At 38.4% G+C, this 18237-nt stretch overlaps 2 protein-coding genes across 2 annotated transcripts in view; one reads left to right on the forward strand and one right to left on the reverse strand.

Annotated features, from left to right (window-relative positions):
- LOC114655979 (F-box only protein 6-like) overlaps nt 1-18237 on the reverse strand; it is a 1212211-nt gene that overhangs the window by 304845 nt on the left and 889129 nt on the right. The gene's annotated exons all lie outside the window — the stretch shown is intronic.
- Nucleotides 7356-18237, forward strand: part of LOC127529038 (uncharacterized) — a 28974-nt gene continuing 18092 nt past the window's right edge. The window contains exon 1 of the mRNA XM_051931348.1: nt 7356-7983. Within this exon, the coding sequence (XP_051787308.1) occupies nt 7469-7983 (515 nt within the window). The 5' untranslated portion in view covers nt 7356-7468. The remainder of the gene's footprint in view (nt 7984-18237) is intronic.

An 18237-nucleotide genomic window follows, 5' to 3' on the forward strand; every position in this document is an offset into this window, starting at 1 on the left:
ATTTGTGAAGCACTTTGAGCATTCAAAGGGTGCTATATAAATAAAATGTAATATTATTATTGCACAGCAACACAAGCTCAGGTTTGATCGCTGACCTGGTCAGTGTCTATATGGAGTTTCCATGTTTTCCCCATGTGTATATGGATATAGTGTGCATAACTTCAATTATTGTTTTATTGCTGAATATTAGAAATTGTGCCATTAAGCACTCTCAACTACCAAAATCAGATTATTCTTACTTGTATGATTAAATAACATCCTCCCAGTTTAGGCTCACAAGGAGTGAGAAAGAATAATTTAGAGGTAACAATAGTTAAGTATTTTGGTTGACAATGCACATTGAAATATATAAGCATCTGTTTTAGAAAAAACATGAAGAGAATGACTGAAATAACAACAACAATATTTATTTATATAGCATATTTTCATACAAATGATATAGCTCAAAGTTCTTTACAGGATGAAGAAAGAGAAGACAAAATACAAAAAATAAAATTAGGCAATACTAACATAGAATAAAAGTAAGGTCCGATGGCCAGGGAAGACAGAAAAAAAAAAAGAACTCCAGACAGCTGGAAAAAAAAAATCTGCAGGGGTTCCAGGCCACGAGACTGCCCAGCCCCCTCTAGGCATTCTACCTAATATAAATGAATAAATGATTCAAGTAGATAAAAGACAAAAATGTACTAGGAGAATGATTCATGTAATACACAAAATGTACTAGTAAATGGATTAAGAAATTAGCAGATATGCTGTAAAAAGCAAGACTTGGTGGTTATCACATACACAGAAATTTCAAGGATAATAGCTGAACCTAAGAGATATAAGAAGAACAAGAGTGTAGTTGAATAGCCTTTTATTTGAATTTGTTGTTTGAGTTTAAGCCAACAAACCTATCAGAGTAATTGCCGAGATTAATTCAACACTGTTATGGAAATTCAAATGTCTATAAATCTGAACCCTGTCTTTGCTACTTTGGTCATTCTGTAATAGACTACTGTCTATTGAATGCTTCCTTTTAAGCATTTGCTGAAGAGAAATAAAAGACACAATGAACACACTTCCTCCTGCTGGGTTCCCGACTCAAAGAGGTCTTTTGAGTTATATTATTAATATACTGTATTTCAAATTTAATTTCTATCACAGGTGTTCCACAGGTTTTGCGTGTTGCTCACTAAGGGAATCTACTGTAAGTGTTTTGCTAAGGGATGTTGCTATAACTTAATGCAAATGGTATGCTTGTACAAATGCAGTATATGGAACATAGAAAATCTCTGTTTTTGTTAGTACTGTTATTAACATAGTTCAAGTAGTGACTTCAATAGTATTTAAAAAAATAAGCAAAGTAAGAATTCCCTGAAAAAAATGGGATAAAAAAATATACTTTTGAAATGGGTAGGTGACATATAGTCTGTATTAAGAGATATCAATAATAAATATAAAATAAGAATATTTGTGTGTGATGATCTTGCTGCTTGCAACTGGAATCTGAAAAATGAAAAAATAAACCATTTTTTAAATGAAATTACCATTTGTTTAAATTTGTTGCAGGTTAATGTAACAAATGACATCAGAGCACACTTGTTGTTTGATTCTTGCATTTTTTGATTATGCTGGAAGCCTTGAACTGTCACAATATCAGGAGAAAATGGAGTTTTGTCACAGACACTAAAATTGTGTGGATTAAGTTGATATAGGTACAACGAGAATGATATACATTTTGACAACTATAAAGAAAATTGTGTTTTACATTTGCAAAACCGTGTCTGTGTTGACATTTTTGGTAAAACAAATCTAATAAAAATGTAGCAAAAACTACAAGCTAATTGCTGAAAACTAAAACTACATAAAATAGAACTGAAAACTAAAATTAGAAAATGGTGAAAAACTAAAACTAAATAAAAACTAGAAAAAAAGAATGAAAAACTAAATAAAAGCTAACATTAGAAAATGGAGAAAAACCTACACTTAATAAAAATAAAAAGTAAAATCGAAAACTAGAAAAACACTGATTATTATTTATTGATTTCAACCTTTTAAAGTTTTGGGAACATGAAATACAAATTTAAACAGACTCAGGAAATAGACAACTTAATATACAGAGTCATAATTCATGTAAAATTTTGTATATGATTTTAATAGCCAGTTACAAGCATATTGAAATAAAGATCACTAGAACCTAGAAAGAAATCGACTACTCTTGTAAAAAGGTTGAGCATGTGCTGATTATAGCACATTGCTGCACCCACCACATAACGAACCACCTGGATTGGGATCCAAGTGCAGTCTTGCAATGGGTGAGACCTCAGCACCACACTGACCCCAGGCCCTGAGTTTTCTCTGCAAGTTGGAGGTTAATGTCATACCCAGGACAAAACAATTGCAGATTAAGGGCCTTGCTCAAGGGCCCAATGGAGCAGAGTCACTTCTGGCTTGTACAGGATTTGAACCAGCAACCTTCCAATTGCCGGCACAGATCCCTAGCCACAGAGCCACCACTCTGCCCCTTTGTAAAAGGGATCAAAAAAATAAATAAATAAAATAATTATATGTAACAAGTGATTGTACCAAAATGGGTGAAGCAAGGCCAGTTTGCAGTGATTCATTTAATTGGCTTTTCTTAAAGCAGTATTTATAAAATCATCAATAAAACAAATACCCCAGAATTATAATCAAGTCCGTGCCTGGAACTCTGCAAAAATAATCAGTTCATTACTCAAAGGCTTCAAAGGAGGTTGGGAGCATGCGTTGATTGGAGCATGTTGCTGCACACACCACACAACGGATAGCTGTGAATTTTTAAGTACTGTAAGATTAATGCTCCATTTTGTAACAATCTAGTTTGCTTTGTTAGGCTCATCCAACCTGTCACATTTGTCTTTAAGGGCCAAGTATTCCTTCCTGTCTTATCCTGATGATGATCTGAATTAGTATTGGGACATATTTGCTCATCTCTCTTTCTGTGAAGTTCAGGCCAACGTGTATGTTTTCTTTTGTTATCAAGGAGAAAACACTTCATTTAATATTTAAAATGTTTTATATTTAATGTTGTCCGTAGAAATGTATACAATTTCACGATAATGGTACAGCCAATCGAAACAAGGATCAATGATTCTCCAGGGTGGCTTTTAGTGTTGTGATATATAGTGAAAACAGAAAAATGAATACATTTATTAAAAAGAACAGAGCTTTTGTCTTTCTGTCTATTTAACAACTTGATGTAAAGACTATAGTAGCCAATTGCCAGTTCCAGACATAACAATTGTCAATTGCTGGTTACATTTATTGAACAGTGATGATTCCTGAGCATGCAAACAGTTATTTTACAGTGATGTCAAAAATTGCATATACGGCGGAGTGGTGGCTCTGAGGCTAGAGATCTGCACTGGCAATCAGAAGGTTGCCGGCTCGAATCCCGTAAATGCCAATAGGGACTCTGCTCTGTTGGGCCCTTGAGCAAGGCCCTTAACCTGCAATTGTTTAGCGCTTTGAGTAGTGAGAAAAGCGCTATATAAATGCAAATAATTAATTATATATACTTGATGTACCATTTGAAAAATGACTTGTGTTAATGTTTGGCCCTTAGTTTTACAATCTAAAAGCATAATTACTGTTAGACATATATGAAAAAAAGGGATCAAAAATATACTTTTGAAATGGTTAGGTGACATATAGTCTGCATTAAGAGATATCAATAATAAACATAAAATAAGAATATTGAGCCAGTCATCAGTCCCAGCATGAAGTGCTTCGAAAGATTAGTCATGTCATACATAAAGACTAAACTCTCTGCCTCCCTTGACCCTCTTCAGTTTGCATACCGCTTAAACAGGTCAACTGAGGATGCCGTATGCTCTGCCATTCACCTCTCCCTGGCACATCTGGATAAAAAAGACACATATGTCAGGATGCTATTCATAGACTTTAGCTCCACCTTCAACACAATCATCCCTCAAAAGCTGGTTGTAAAACTGAGCAGGTTGGGCCTGAACACCACCCTCTGCAATTGGATCCTGGACTTCTTGACAGAGAGACCCCAATCAGTTCAGATGGGCTGCAACACTTCCAACATCATCACATTGAACACTGGAGCACCGGAGGGCTGCGTGCTTAGTCCACTGCTCTTCACCCTGCTGACTCACGACTGCACAGCCATGCACAATGCCAGCCACATCATCAAGTTTGCGGATGATACGATGGTCCTGGGACTGATAAGCAGGGATGATGAAACAGCATACAGAGATGAGGTGGAACGGCTGTATTGTGAAGACAACAATTTATCTCTCAATGTCGACAAGACAAAAGAGATAATTGTGGACTTCAGAAAATTACATCTTGCCCACATCCCACTCAGCATCAACGATTTAGATGTGGAGACTGTTAGGAGTACCAAGTTCCTCGGTGTGCACATAACTGAGGAACTTACGATCAAGAAAGCCCAGCAGAGACTACACTTCCTGAGGCGGCTGAAGCGAGCAAGTCTTCCCCCTTCCATCCTCACCATGTTCTACAGAGGCACCACTGAGAGTGTTCTGACCAGCTGCATCACTGTCTGGTATGGCAAATGCAACATATCCGACCGCAAGTGCCTGCAAAGGATAGTGAAGACAGCAGAGAACATTATTAGGGTGCCTCACTCTTCACTACAGGACATACTTTACAAAGTTATTCTCTATGATTGTCCGCAAGTCCTGCAGCATTGTGCAGGACCCCTTACACTCCTCACATGGACTTTTCACACTTCTGCGATCCAAGAGAAGATACTGCAGCATCAAAGCCAGATCTGCCAGGCTGAAGGAGAGTTTTTACCCCCAAGCTGTCAGACTCCTTAACACCATGCTGCCCCCTGGGATCTTCCACACTGCCTCAACCACCTCTAAAAACAGAACTTTTATACATGCAAGCCACTTTCCTGCAAAGACGAGCGTGCATGTAGAAAAGAACTGAAAATCTTATACTGACCTTTAAGTATTTTGCACACTGCGCTTTGACATTCTTTGATATCCTTCTTCTGTGAAACATTCTGACCTGTCATTGTTTACACGTCTTAAACAACTATTATCATACACTGATAATTTCTGTATTATCTATATCTATTATTTATTTATTATATTATATATTTATTGACTATATTTACCATACATTGCATAATACCATACATTGCATTAATGTTCATATTGCTTACTACATGTCAATATTGCTGCTATTTTTTTGTCTTGTCTTTGCACAATGTCTTGTCTTGTTTGTGTTTTAATTTTAATTTTAAATTTAAATTTTAATTCTATTTTTAATTTAATATTAATTTTGTATTTGCATTTCATGTTGTTACACTGTGGACCCTGAGCTTTGCAATTTCGTCTGTCTGTATACTTGTATATGGTTGAGATGACAATAAAGTTCGCTTTGACTTTGAATATGTTCATTGTTTTGTTTATTAGGCATGACATGGTTGCACAGAGATGAGCACTACTACCTGAGCTCAGTTAGTGACCCAATCACCTGTGTGAAGCTTGCACATTCTCCATGAACCTGCAAGGCTACTGTACAGGTAGTTCAGTTTCCTCCTAGATCCTAAAGGTGTGCATGATAAATTAAAGAACATATTTAAATGGTTTTGGTGTGAACGTGGGCATGAGAGTGCTTTGAGATTCTAATACTGCATGTTTAGCCTCTGAAGTTTGAAAGTCCCAAAATGTTTCAGAATGTGGGCAGATGGATTGATTATATTGTGCTGAAAAAGGGAAAATATTGTTATAAGAATAGAAAAGCTACCTAGCCCAATGAGGAAAATCCTGAAAAAACATATATTCCCTTCAATCTGGCAAAATACCTAGTCATAAATATTTCAAATACTTTCCCCATTTATTGTATCCATCAATTCCTCTACTGTTTTACATTTTGGCCAGTACTGTGTTTTTGTTACAGCACTGGTAACAGGTGCAGAAAAGAGGGAAAGGACCTGGAAGTGTGCCAACAGTATAGTTACAAAGAAAAGTTCTAAGGAGAGATAATTAAACAATCAAAGTTTAAAGCAGAAAACTCAAAAGAATATTTATGCCAGAAAATTTGAAAATAACACAAGCTAAAGTTTCTTTAGTTTATCCATGAAGTAGGACAGTGATAAAATTAGTGGTGACTCAGAGAAGGTGAACTTAGAAAGCAGTTTAATGAAAAGATTAGGGAGAAAATTAGGCTAAAGTCTTCTATAAATGAATGGTGGGAAGATAACAGCAGAGTTTTGTATAAAGTGAAAGAAGAAGTGTTAGAAAAGTCAAGAGTTACATTTACAGCATTTGGCAGACACTTGTTAGGCAAATTAATGTGATTGCTATGTAATCAAATAGGTAAATATTTCAAGTGTACTGCCAAATATAGACCAGAGTTGCTAACAAACTAGATTCCTGAGCTAAAAACAAAGCTAAAACAAAGGCAAAACTCAGATAAGTTTTTACATTTTTTTTCCTGAAATGAACTACTACAAGTGGCGCAATGTTGTAGGCAATGATACCCCAAGGCATAAATTGTTATTAAGTTTTGCTGCAATCTGAAATGTAGTGTATAGGCTAGGGGCTCAAGTAAATCAATATTTTCCTATATAACTTGTAGACAACCCAGCATGCAGCATTTAGAGAGATATAAATTGGAGCTAACATACAGTCCATATTCATTAATGGTAATAAAACTTGCAAAAAATTGTTTTGGTTTGTGTAAATGTAACTTCAATCTGGATTGCAGCTTGCTCTCTTTTTCTCAACTTGCTTCTGGCATTTTCAGAAAATGCTCTAATAGGTGACACACACATTGATCACGCTACAGGGATATGTAGAAAGCTGGTGGAAATATTTCTCCCACAGATGGACAAAAGAAATTGGCACTGAAGACTGCACAGAGGGAAGTAAATTTAGCTGAGCACGGTCTGATTATAGAGTGCCCAACAAGATGGGGCACAAGGCAGAAAATAGCTGAGTGCATCCTAGAGCAACAACAGGTTAATTCAAGTCCTCTGTGATGACAGAAAGACACAGTATCTGGTTCCAGCATGGCAGACATAGAAGTCCTAGAGACAGTGAATAAGGCTCTGATGTCACTTCATGAATTTACAGAGGCACTGTCTGGAGGGGACTATATCAGTGTGTGTTATGTGCAACCAGTACTTTATCAACTAACTTCTAACTTCTCTCTCTCATTCTTTCCTGGGGCACGAAGCAGAAGCAGACAAAGACCGGCAGTGAGATGAATCGCATCGTTGAAGACCTCCAGGCTCTCAACAACCAGATCCAGAAACCCCTGTCCAGACGGAGGTACCAGAGGGATTTGAAGGCTTGGCTGATGGAAAAATCATCCCCGTCATCTGAAATCGACGCAACACATCAAGTTTTAGTAACATCAACACCACATTGTGCCATTCACCTCCAAGGCCAAGTGAGCTTCACCCCTGCGCCTCGTCGTCGGAGCGACGACGTCAACGATGAAGACCTCGGCTTGTTTCAGCTATGCAGGCAGGGGTTTAAGGCTAGAACACCTCCATCGGCACAGGCAAGCATCTCCACCCAGAACCGGTTCAATCCTCGCCGCGCCCCACAGTTTGCCTTCAACCCCGGGTGATGTATTTGTGATTGGTGATTCAATCGTAAGAAATCTGAACATTGCATGCCCTAATCAGAAATCTTTTGTTTCTTGTTTTCTCAGTTCTCATGTCCGAGATGTTATGAGACATGTGCTGACAGTCTTCGAGAAGCACAAGAACAGGGCAGTGGGATCCATTGTAATACACGCAGGGGTAAACGACGTGAGACACCAACAGTCGGAGATTCTCAAGGTGGACTTCGCAGCACTAATCAAAGCCATGAAGGAGAGGACCCCGTCTGCAAGAATCTTCATCTTGGGTCCCCTACCTCTCATTAGAAGATCAAACGAGTATTACAGTGGTCTGCTGGGATTAAACACCTGGCTGAAAGGCTTCTGCGAGAATCAAAACATCGGGTTCATAAACAACTGGGACCTCTTCTGGGAGAGGCCGCGTTTTTTCAAGCGGGATGGTCTGCATCCAAATAGATTTGGTGCCTGGGTCCTCTCAGAAAATATCAATAAGTTAATTTGTCTCTCTTGACTCGCTATTTCTACTCCTAACCCTTTCCGTTATGCTTTGCTAGGACATGATAATTCTTTAACAAAGTCTCCTGCAAAAGTGCACTGCATTACTACTCTAACAACTAACCTCAATACGTGTAAAAAGTCTAGGCAGTGTGGCATAAATACAAATAATTTAATTACAATTACACCTTTAGATGAACAATGCATTAAATCTATAAAAAACAGATTATAGATTAAATAAAAATACATAAAGAGTGGCGCTAATAAAAATAACTTAATTTCTATCTTGAATACCCATAACGCACATAAAATTCAGCTCTGCTCTTCTGAAACATTAAATATGGCTTTATTAAATGTTAGAGCATTAACCAACAAGACGTTTTCCATCAACGATCTTATTAGTGATAGGAAAATTGATTTTATCGCACTAAGTGAAATGTGGCTTAGCTCTGTTGGCGCGCCTGTTTTAATCGAATCTGAGCCTCCAAATTACAGTTTTGCTCGTGTGGATCACCAAGGAAAGAGAGGAGGCGGTTTAGCAAACATTTACTCGAGCCGGTTAAAGTATAAAGATGTCCGTTTTGGTAAATTCAAGTCCATTGAGTATCTTGCCGTTGTTATTCATGGAGTTTCTCAGTTTCTAGTATTATCCGTGTATAGACCTCCTAAATACAATGCGTCTTTCTTTGAGGAATTCTCAGACTTGGTGTCAATTATAATTACGAACTATGATGCACTCCTAATAGTTGGTGACTTTAATTTTCATATCGATAAACAGTGTGACCCAAAAGTAAAAGAATTTATGTACCTCCTGGACTCTTTTGATTTGAGACAGCTCGTTAATCAGTCTACACATAAAGCAGGTCATATGTTAGACTTAGTAATTACTAAAGGACTGAATGTTGATGTGAAGCAGATCATTGATATTGGTCTATCAGACCATTTTCTTTTACTATTTAATATAGAAATAATGATAGAAAACATTCACGAGAAGCATATTGTTAAAAAACGCTTCTTTGATTCATCAGCAGCTTCAAAATTTACAAACATTCTAAGCCACTAGTCCCATTGTAGTATTAACTACAATAGCGAGGATAATGTAAATAGTAAGGTGGAAAAAATTAATACTAAGGTGAGAGCTGCTGCTGACATAGTCGCACCTGAAAAGACAGTTAAAAAATCTTCTAATATTCTTATACCATGGAAGACCCAAAGAATGATTTAAGGAGAACATGCCGGAGAGCTGAGCATAAATGGAGAAAAACTAAACTAACTATCCACTATGAGATATTGAAGGTTAAAATAACAATATAATAACACAGTCCGTCTTGAGAGGTGCTGCTGTTTCTCTAGAATTATAAATAACAATGCTAGAAATCCTGCGGTGGGTTGGCACCCTGCACGGGACTGATTCCTGCCTTGTGCCCTGTGTTGGCTGGGATTGGCTCCAGCAGACCCCCGTGACCCTGTGTTTGGATTCAGCGGGTTGGATAATGGATGGATGGATGCTAGTAATCCCAGAGTCTTATTCTCTATGATTGATCATCTGCTAAACCCAGCTAACTCAATGGATTGCCTCCAGAATACTTCCAGTGAAACTTGTGAGGCTATTGCTGTATTTTTCAATCAAAAAATTAATGATAATAGAAAGGATATATTATGTCTCCCCAACACTGCGCATCCTCTTAAGCCCCAGTACTCCATTATAAACAAATTAAATTCTTTCACCAGGATAGATTTACCTGATTTACATAAAATAATTTCTCAACTGAGACCCTCCACCTGTGTCCTTGACCCAATGTCAAAAAGTTTTTTCAAAGAAGTATCAGGTGTGCTAATTGATAGAATTCTTGACATAGTAAACTCGTCATTAGATACGGGGGTCTTCCAGACTGTCTTAAGACTGCTGTAGTTAAACCCCTACTCAAGAAAAATAATCTCGACTCCTCTGCTTTTGAAAATTTTAGACCTATTTCCAACCTGCCTTTCTTAAGTAAAATTCTAGAGAAGACAGTCATTATGCAGCTAAATGACCACCTCAATAAACATGCTATTCTTGATAAGTTTCAGTTGGGTTTTAGAACAAATCACTGTACAGAAACTGCACTCATTAAAGTAGTAAATGACTTGCGGGTAAATGCAGACAGAGGCCATTTATTTGTTCTCATCCTCTTAGATCTGAGTGCCGCATTTGAAACCATTGATCACAATATTCTTAGAAATCGCCTTAGTCAGTGGGTGGGCCTCTCTGGCAGTGTCTTAAATTGGTTTGAATCCTACCTGACAGGTAGAAAATTCTTTGTTAGTTGTGGTAATTATACTTCAAAGACACATGATATCCTATATGGTGTTCCACAAGACTCTATCCTAGGTCTGCTGCTCTTTTCGATCTACATGCTTCTGTTAGGTCAGATTATCTTAGGGCATACCGTGAGCTACCACAGCTATGCTGATGACACACAACTGTATTGATCAATAGCACCTAATGACCCAGATCACTAAGACAGCATTTTTTCACTTAAGAAATATACCAAAATATCCCAGCCAACAACCCTGGGCAGGGTGCCAACCCACCGCAGGACACACACAAACACACCCACAGCACACACTAGGGCCAATTTAGAATCGCCAATCCACCTAACCTGCATGTCTTTGGACTGTGGGAGGAAACCAGAGCGCCCGGAGGAAACCCACGCAGACAGGGGGAGAACATGCAAACTCCACGCAGGGAGGACCCGGGAATCGAACCCAGGTCCCCAGATCTCCCAACTGCGAGGCAGCAGCGCTACCCACTGCGCCACCGTGCCGCCCCTCAACAGTAGATGATATTACATAATATGATTTGGATTTGTTCAGAGTTCTGGAGACCTCGGCCATCAAGCTATCTCCCCCTATTGGCCATTCCACAGCTGACTCAGTGCTGGGCCAGCCAATTCGATGACAGGATCCCTTCTGCCTGATGGTTCCTGCAATTATCCATCAGAGATGACTTTACCTTAGGCGGGCAAAACAACTTGGCAGGTGGGTGGCACCATGTGCCATATTTGAGTACCGAGAAGACAAACAAAATAGGTAAGGGTTAGTAACAAATTATAACTATCATATTACTAATGTTTTAGTGCTGATGACTAACAACAGAGATGCATCTGTACAGTTAATCAGCAGCTTTAGTCAGGATATGCTAAACTGAAGTAGTGAGTCTTCAGTCGGGATCTGAAAACTGAGAATGAAGAGGAATCTCTTATAGTAGCAAATAGACCATTCCACAGTTTAGGGGCCCTGTAACTAAATGCTCATTCTCCTACTGTTATTTTATCAATCCTTGGAATCATAAGCAGACTGGCATCATGTGATCTTAATGTACATTCTGGTTTGTAAGTCATGATAAGTTCAGACAAGTAAGCTGGACCTTGGCCATTTAAGGCTTTATATGTTAAAAGGAGGACTTTGAAATCTGCCCTAAACTTAACTGAGATCCAGTGTAAGGATTTAAGAACTAGAGTTATGTGTTCATATTTTCTTGTTCTTGTAATAATTCTTGCATCAGCATTTTGGATGAACACCGCATTGCAGTAGTCAATCCTACTAAAAATAAATGCATGAATTAATTTGTCATAATCCTGCTTATTTAGAAACACTTTCATTTCCCAGCATTTGTAAGGTGGAAGGAACATGAGTTAGACAACTTTGTGATGTGTGCTTTAAATGACTTGGTAGAATCAAGGATAGCTCATAGATTGTGGGCAGATTCAGTAAAATTAATGGTTATTACAACTGAGTTAAATGATGACAAACATCTCTGTTTTATCAGTGTTTAACACTAGAATTACCAAAGCCTACGAAAAAACTTGTAGATCCGTCCCACCTTAAATTGCTTCGCACCTCTCCATCAGCGTCTTTTGTCCTGTAAATGTGTCAATAAGCAGCAAGCAGCACGGAGCCTACTATCACAGTTTTCTCAGCTCAAGTCTGTTTACCTGCATGACAGTTGCTTAGAGTTGTATAGAGTGAGAAGTCAAGCAAAATTACACCTTTTATAAATACTATATGGTTATTTGGAACACATGCATTTCATGTGCGTTCCATGTATACAAAAATTTATATAAACACATCGTTAAAACAGAAACGTTTTTTATGTTTTAGTAATAATTGACAAAATGTAGACATGATGTGTTTAATGTGTGAAGCCTGAAGTCCAAATATCAAATAAGCACTTTTCACAAAAGGTGCAAATACAGGGTATAACAGAACAAGTGCGCTTCTATTCAAGAATATAACTGCAGAAAAAGAATCCGCATTAGGGTGCAACATTAACACCCCTTTGATACAATTGCTTTGGTGGCACAACAGTGACAACTGTTGATTGGTAATCCAAACTTCACGGGTTCAACCCCAGATGAGTCCGTTTTGAGAAGTGAGCTGCTCTTATTCTTACTATTTTTGAAAAAAAACAAAACATTTGATTTGAGTCTGTAACAGCTGGTGTAAATTTATGATACTTGTAAAGGTTAGATTTGTTTTTTTTTTTACTCAATTTTATTCTCTCAGTCGCATTCACGATCCCACCCCCCCACCCCCCCGATCTGGCACTGCTGTTTTCACATAAAGATGTATAACAGAGGTGAACTCAGATGATCACGACTGTTCTACATCAGAGAAAGAATGCACGTCGCACTTTTGCCGTCGCTGTACTTTGTATTTGTACACTGGAAGCTCTGCAGTCTACTTGTGTCTTTACACTGTAGGAAATAAGTAAATAAATCATGATGAATAGGTAAATAACATTCAATCTGTCTCTTATATACAAAGTACAGCAACGGCAGCTTCCACCTTCAGCTATAGACTCTTCAGTGCGCAATCGACTCTCCATGCTAGTGTTTAGATCTGGACGGTGCCTTGTGTAGACATCTGTACATAGATTGTTGTAGACACGGAACACACATAAAATGCATGTGTTCCAAATAACAACATAGTATTTATAAAAGGTGTTATTTTGCTTGACTTTTCACTCTATACAAACTCTAAGCAACTGACACGCAGGTAAACAGACATGAGCTGAGAAAACTGTGCGGCGGTGGGGGGATGTGATAGTAGGCTGCTTGCTGCTTATCGACACATTTACAGGACAAAAGACGCTGATAGAGAGGTACGAAGCGATTTAAGGTGGGACAGATCTACAAGTTTTTTCATAGGCTCTGGTAATTCTAGTGTTAAAGAAAAGTAGTTCTCATACATCCACTCTTTTAATTCACTAACACACCTAATTAAAGACAACATCAGAGAAACTTCATTTGATCTAAAAGAAAGGTATAACTGGGTGTCATCTGCGTACGAGTGAAAATTAACTTGATGTTTCCTAGACAGGGGCTGAGAGTCAGAGGAGGACATGGAACTATTTACTCTAAGCCCAGAATAAGACCAGAACATAAGCTGAATGATGGAATTGTTCACTGTGAGGAAAACTGCAGCCACCAGGAGAAGAAAGCAGAGTGTGGAGCAAACACATGGCATAGATTGATTGCATGTTTTTGATGTTTTCTCCTTATAAGCAAGGGAATAAGGAGGGAGCAATATAACATGGTGTTTAACCTAGTGCCCACAGATGATATTAGTGATTGGATAAAACAGATGTTAGGGGGATGGCAGGGAGAATTATACCCCAAAGCTAGAAGGTATCCAATTGTCAGAACCCAGACACTTCCATCTTACCCCTCCTAACAATTCAAAACATTGACTACACCACCCAAATTTGTCAGTGGTATTCCACACTAATTCACCCCCACTGTTTATACATAATATATATACATAATACTTTTTATTCCAGAGCTGTTGTTATGCAATAACTTCAAGACACCAATGTAACAACTCTTTTGATCTTTACTAGTAAAATAATCAAAATATAAAAGATAAAACCAATAATTAAAGCATTCAGAACCTTCTTGTATCTCAATCAATACCATAGAACAAAAAAGTCAGTTGCTTAACATCATTGGGTGTCACATAAATTGCTTCCTCAAAAAAAGAAAAAAAACAAGAAAAAGAGAACAAAATTTTCCTCAGAATGTCCCCAAGTCAGCAGTCTGGTGTCTTCACGTACACCCTGTTTCAGCATGGCATCTACAAGAAAATGCACACTGGGCAGCACTCCACATGTAGCATCCAACTGTTATACATCAATCGAATACACCACAAAAAATGGGGCTATTCACCCTCTGTCTGGGCTGTGGATCCCCACCACATGCCCAGACCCTGTCACTTGTGCTTTGTGGTGTTAAGCCGAATGGGACACTATTCATTCTTCCGTTGGACAGCTGCGATACTCCGCTCTCCACAGACACTCCCTCTCGTTCTCCTGCATTCCTCCACGATGCACCTCAATGCAATGGAAAGAGGATCCTGTAGCCATCAGCCAAAACAATAACCACCTGTGTGCCCATCAGTCTTTATAATGCTTCGCCTTTCTCTGTTACCTCACTATGCATCTCTTCACACATTAAGGGAACAGCTGCACCGCTTAAAAACTTACAGCCCCACCCCCAGCTCATACATACTTGGCCTAAAATCCACATCATTCGGCCTCCATAGGTGAATCCAACAGTGAATCAAAACATTTACATACAAATATCCAAGTGTAGAAAATTAGCTTGAATAAAAGAGAAAAAACCTAACCTCCAACCAATAAAATTGACACACAATTACAATAATCAAAATATATGAAAATACTCCACTCTAAACAACACAAATATTAAAAAATAGTGCTCAATTCAAGTGCAAACAAAAGAAAAAAGGTGCTCAAATCCAACAATGCCAATTCCACTCTGTAACACAGGCAGCTGGATACTTAGTGTTTGGTTTTATGAGAGGGGTTTGAAAAAGTGCAGGAAGACCCAGAGGTAAAGACAGAGAGGTGTAACAATAGAATTGTAAGAGATGACAAAAACAGCTGGTAAGATTAAGGCAAGAATAGTTGATAGGGATGCTAAAAGTTTTTTTTTTTTAATTGTCTTATGGTGGCATCTCTTATAGCTCTAAATGTATAAGGGGGAGGATTTGGATCTGCAAGGAAATAATCAATATAGCCTTGAAAAATCCTATGTGTGCCGTGTTCTTCATTCTGATGCCTGTCATAATACATATACTGTACATTGTGTAATGGGTATCTATCTATCTATCTATCTATCTATCTATCTATCTATCTATCTATCATTGTTAAAGCAACCAATGATCTCACAGCAATATCATGAACTGTTTTAATTGAAATGTAATGTGATACATTAGATAAATAATACCATTTGCCTTATTTCTTCACGGAATAAGCTTCTGATAATATTCAGACCTTGAGAAAATGAATTTCTAATGAGAAATCTGAACAATGTGAGCTAAGCAGAATGAAGATGTAATTTTATTCTCATTGATGCTTGAATTACAAAACAGGTCATACTTAAGAGATGAAGATTTTTATTAATGCCACATTTATTTAATAAATTTGGCATTGCATTTAATTGGATTGCAATGAAATTCCTGAAGTGTAATGTAGTGAATGTTAATAGTGAATTTCAAATTGCAGAACTCCATGATCATGCATTACTCCGCAATAAGTGTTCAGCACGCATTAAATGACTACTTTATAAACTAAGGGGTATGACAGAATTTGTTTTGTTACCATGTCATATACATCAATACTTTAAGATATCAAAATTAGGGTCAGCTTTTATTTGTAAGTTTTTCCACAAAAAAAAATCATTAATCTGAATAAATATAAATATGACTGATATCTAGGTTTGGTTGAAGAGTCTTGCAAAGTGTTTTTACTTATTCTTAATTTTTTATTGTGTTATCAGACCACCTGTGACATGCACCTAACATGGAAGGTATCAACAAACCTCTTATGGTATTTTCTTAACACTAGAATTACCAGAGCCTACGAAAAAACTCGTAAATCCGTCCCACCTTAAATCGCGTCTTAAATCCGTTTGCACGTTGTCATCTAAATGTGCTGATAAAGCTACTAGCAGCCAGCTATTCCATCCCCCCACCGACTTAGAATGAACTTCTCTCCTAGCTCAAGCCTTGCCTTGATTTGATTACCTGGGATTGAAGTGGAGTTTTACAGTGGAAATAATTCTAGCGTTATTTGGAATACACGCATTTCATGTGTGTTCCATTTCTATAGTTGGCTGTGCAAACACATTTTTAAAACAGAAACGTTTTTCATATTCTAATAGTAAATGACAAAATGTAGGCAAAAACTATATAACGTATGAAGCCTGAAGTCCATATATCAAAGAAACACTTTCACAAAAGGTACAAATAAAAGAACACGTGCGCCTTCATTCAAAAAAAAAAAAAAAAAAAAAGCCGTGTTAGCATGCCACATTGACACTCTGACTACAACTGCCGCAGTGGTGTAATGGTATCAGCGCCTGACTGAGAATCAGAGGGTGGTGAGTTCGATTCCGCACGGCTCCACTTCAAGAAATTAACTGCTCTTATTCTTACAATTTTAGAATAACAATATAAATTTGATTTCAGTCTGTAACAGGCGGTGTAACTTATGATACTGGTAAAGGTTAGCTTTTTTTTTTTTTTAATTCACTTTTCATTCTCGCAGTCACATTCAGAATCAATCCATACAACCCCATCTGACACAGCTGGTTTCACATAAATAAAAGTGCACTTTTATTCAAGACTATAACCGAAGAATAAAGAAAGCAAGTTACAGTTGGTGGTTGATACGACAGCTTGCGTGGTGCAATGTTAAGAACTGCTGATTTCCGATCCGTGCTATATAAAATCATCACATTCAAATATTAACAGTTCCCACACACCCAAGGTCCGCCATTCCTACATTTGCGACATGTGTACTTGTTGCAGTGTACACACCTCTCTGTGCTATGGTTCCTATTACAGTGAATGAGCACCTGACACTGTACTTTCTTCCCTGGTGGAAGCTGAGGTCTTAGAACGGAAGTTTGTTGACGCTGTATCATCTTTCCTTTTTCCATCGCCTTTTCCTGTAAGAAGCGACGACGAAGTTCCTCTGCAAGGTGAGCCATGAACACTCTTCTTTCCTCAGCGGACCCCGTGCATGCCTTATACAGTACGTGTGCGTTCATCGCTGCTAGGTCAAGGATGTTGTACAACACAGCAACCGGCCACCTGCGTGTTCCTGTGCGCACTGAACAAGCACGCGCCTTCTGGTCCATGATGTCAACGCCACGCTGGGGAAAAAAGAAAGACAAATATATGTGACATTTTGAAGAAATCATTTTATCACCAGAAGAGCACCAGGATACTTCGTCACACTAATATTTTTTTCATTAGCATACCTTCATGTGGTTGTAGTCTGTGACCGTGTTTGTTTTTGTTTTTTTTATCTTGCCCAATCTCCACATCATGGTGCATTGTGCTGAGAATGCAGACAGACTTCATCTTTTTGGGCACATACACTGTCAGCATGGCACTGGGAGATCTAAACACCAGCGTGGAGAATTGTTCGTGTACTGAACTGACTTTAGCTGCAGGTGGAAGTTCCCGTCGCACTTTATTCATGGTGCCAAGCAGAGTTGTATTGCGGTGCAGCAGTCTATTAGCCAGCGAAAGTGACGTGAAGAAGTTGTCTGTTGTTACGGTTCTGCCTTTTTGGATTGCGGCAGATTTGGAGACAAAGTACATGTGCAATGCCACTCCTTATTTAGGAAAAGATCCCAGTCGTCCCACGGGAGAAAGACTTTCCGAGTCTGTGGTCATAAAGCTTATGGAGCCATTTCTGGACAAAGGCAGAACCGTAACAACAGACAACTTCTTCACGTCACTTTCGCTGGCTAATAGACTGCTGCACCGCAATACAACTCTGCTTGGCACCATGAATAAAGTGCGACGGGAACTTCCACCTGCAGCTAAAGTCAGTTCAGTACACGAACAATTCTCCACGCTGGTGTTTAGATCTCCCAGTGCCATGCTGACAGTGTATGTGCCCAAAAAGATGAAGTCTGTCTGCATTCTCAGCACAATGCACCATGATGTGGAGATTGGGCAAGATAAAAAAAACAAAAACAAACACGGTCACAGACTACAACCACATGAAGGTATGCTAATGAAAAAAATATTAGTGTGACGAAGTATCCTGGTGCTCTTCTGGTG

The sequence above is a fragment of the Erpetoichthys calabaricus genome, chromosome 8 (genome assembly GCF_900747795.2).
Source record: "Erpetoichthys calabaricus chromosome 8, fErpCal1.3, whole genome shotgun sequence".
In the NCBI taxonomy this organism is placed as follows: Eukaryota; Metazoa; Chordata; class Cladistia; order Polypteriformes; family Polypteridae; genus Erpetoichthys; species Erpetoichthys calabaricus.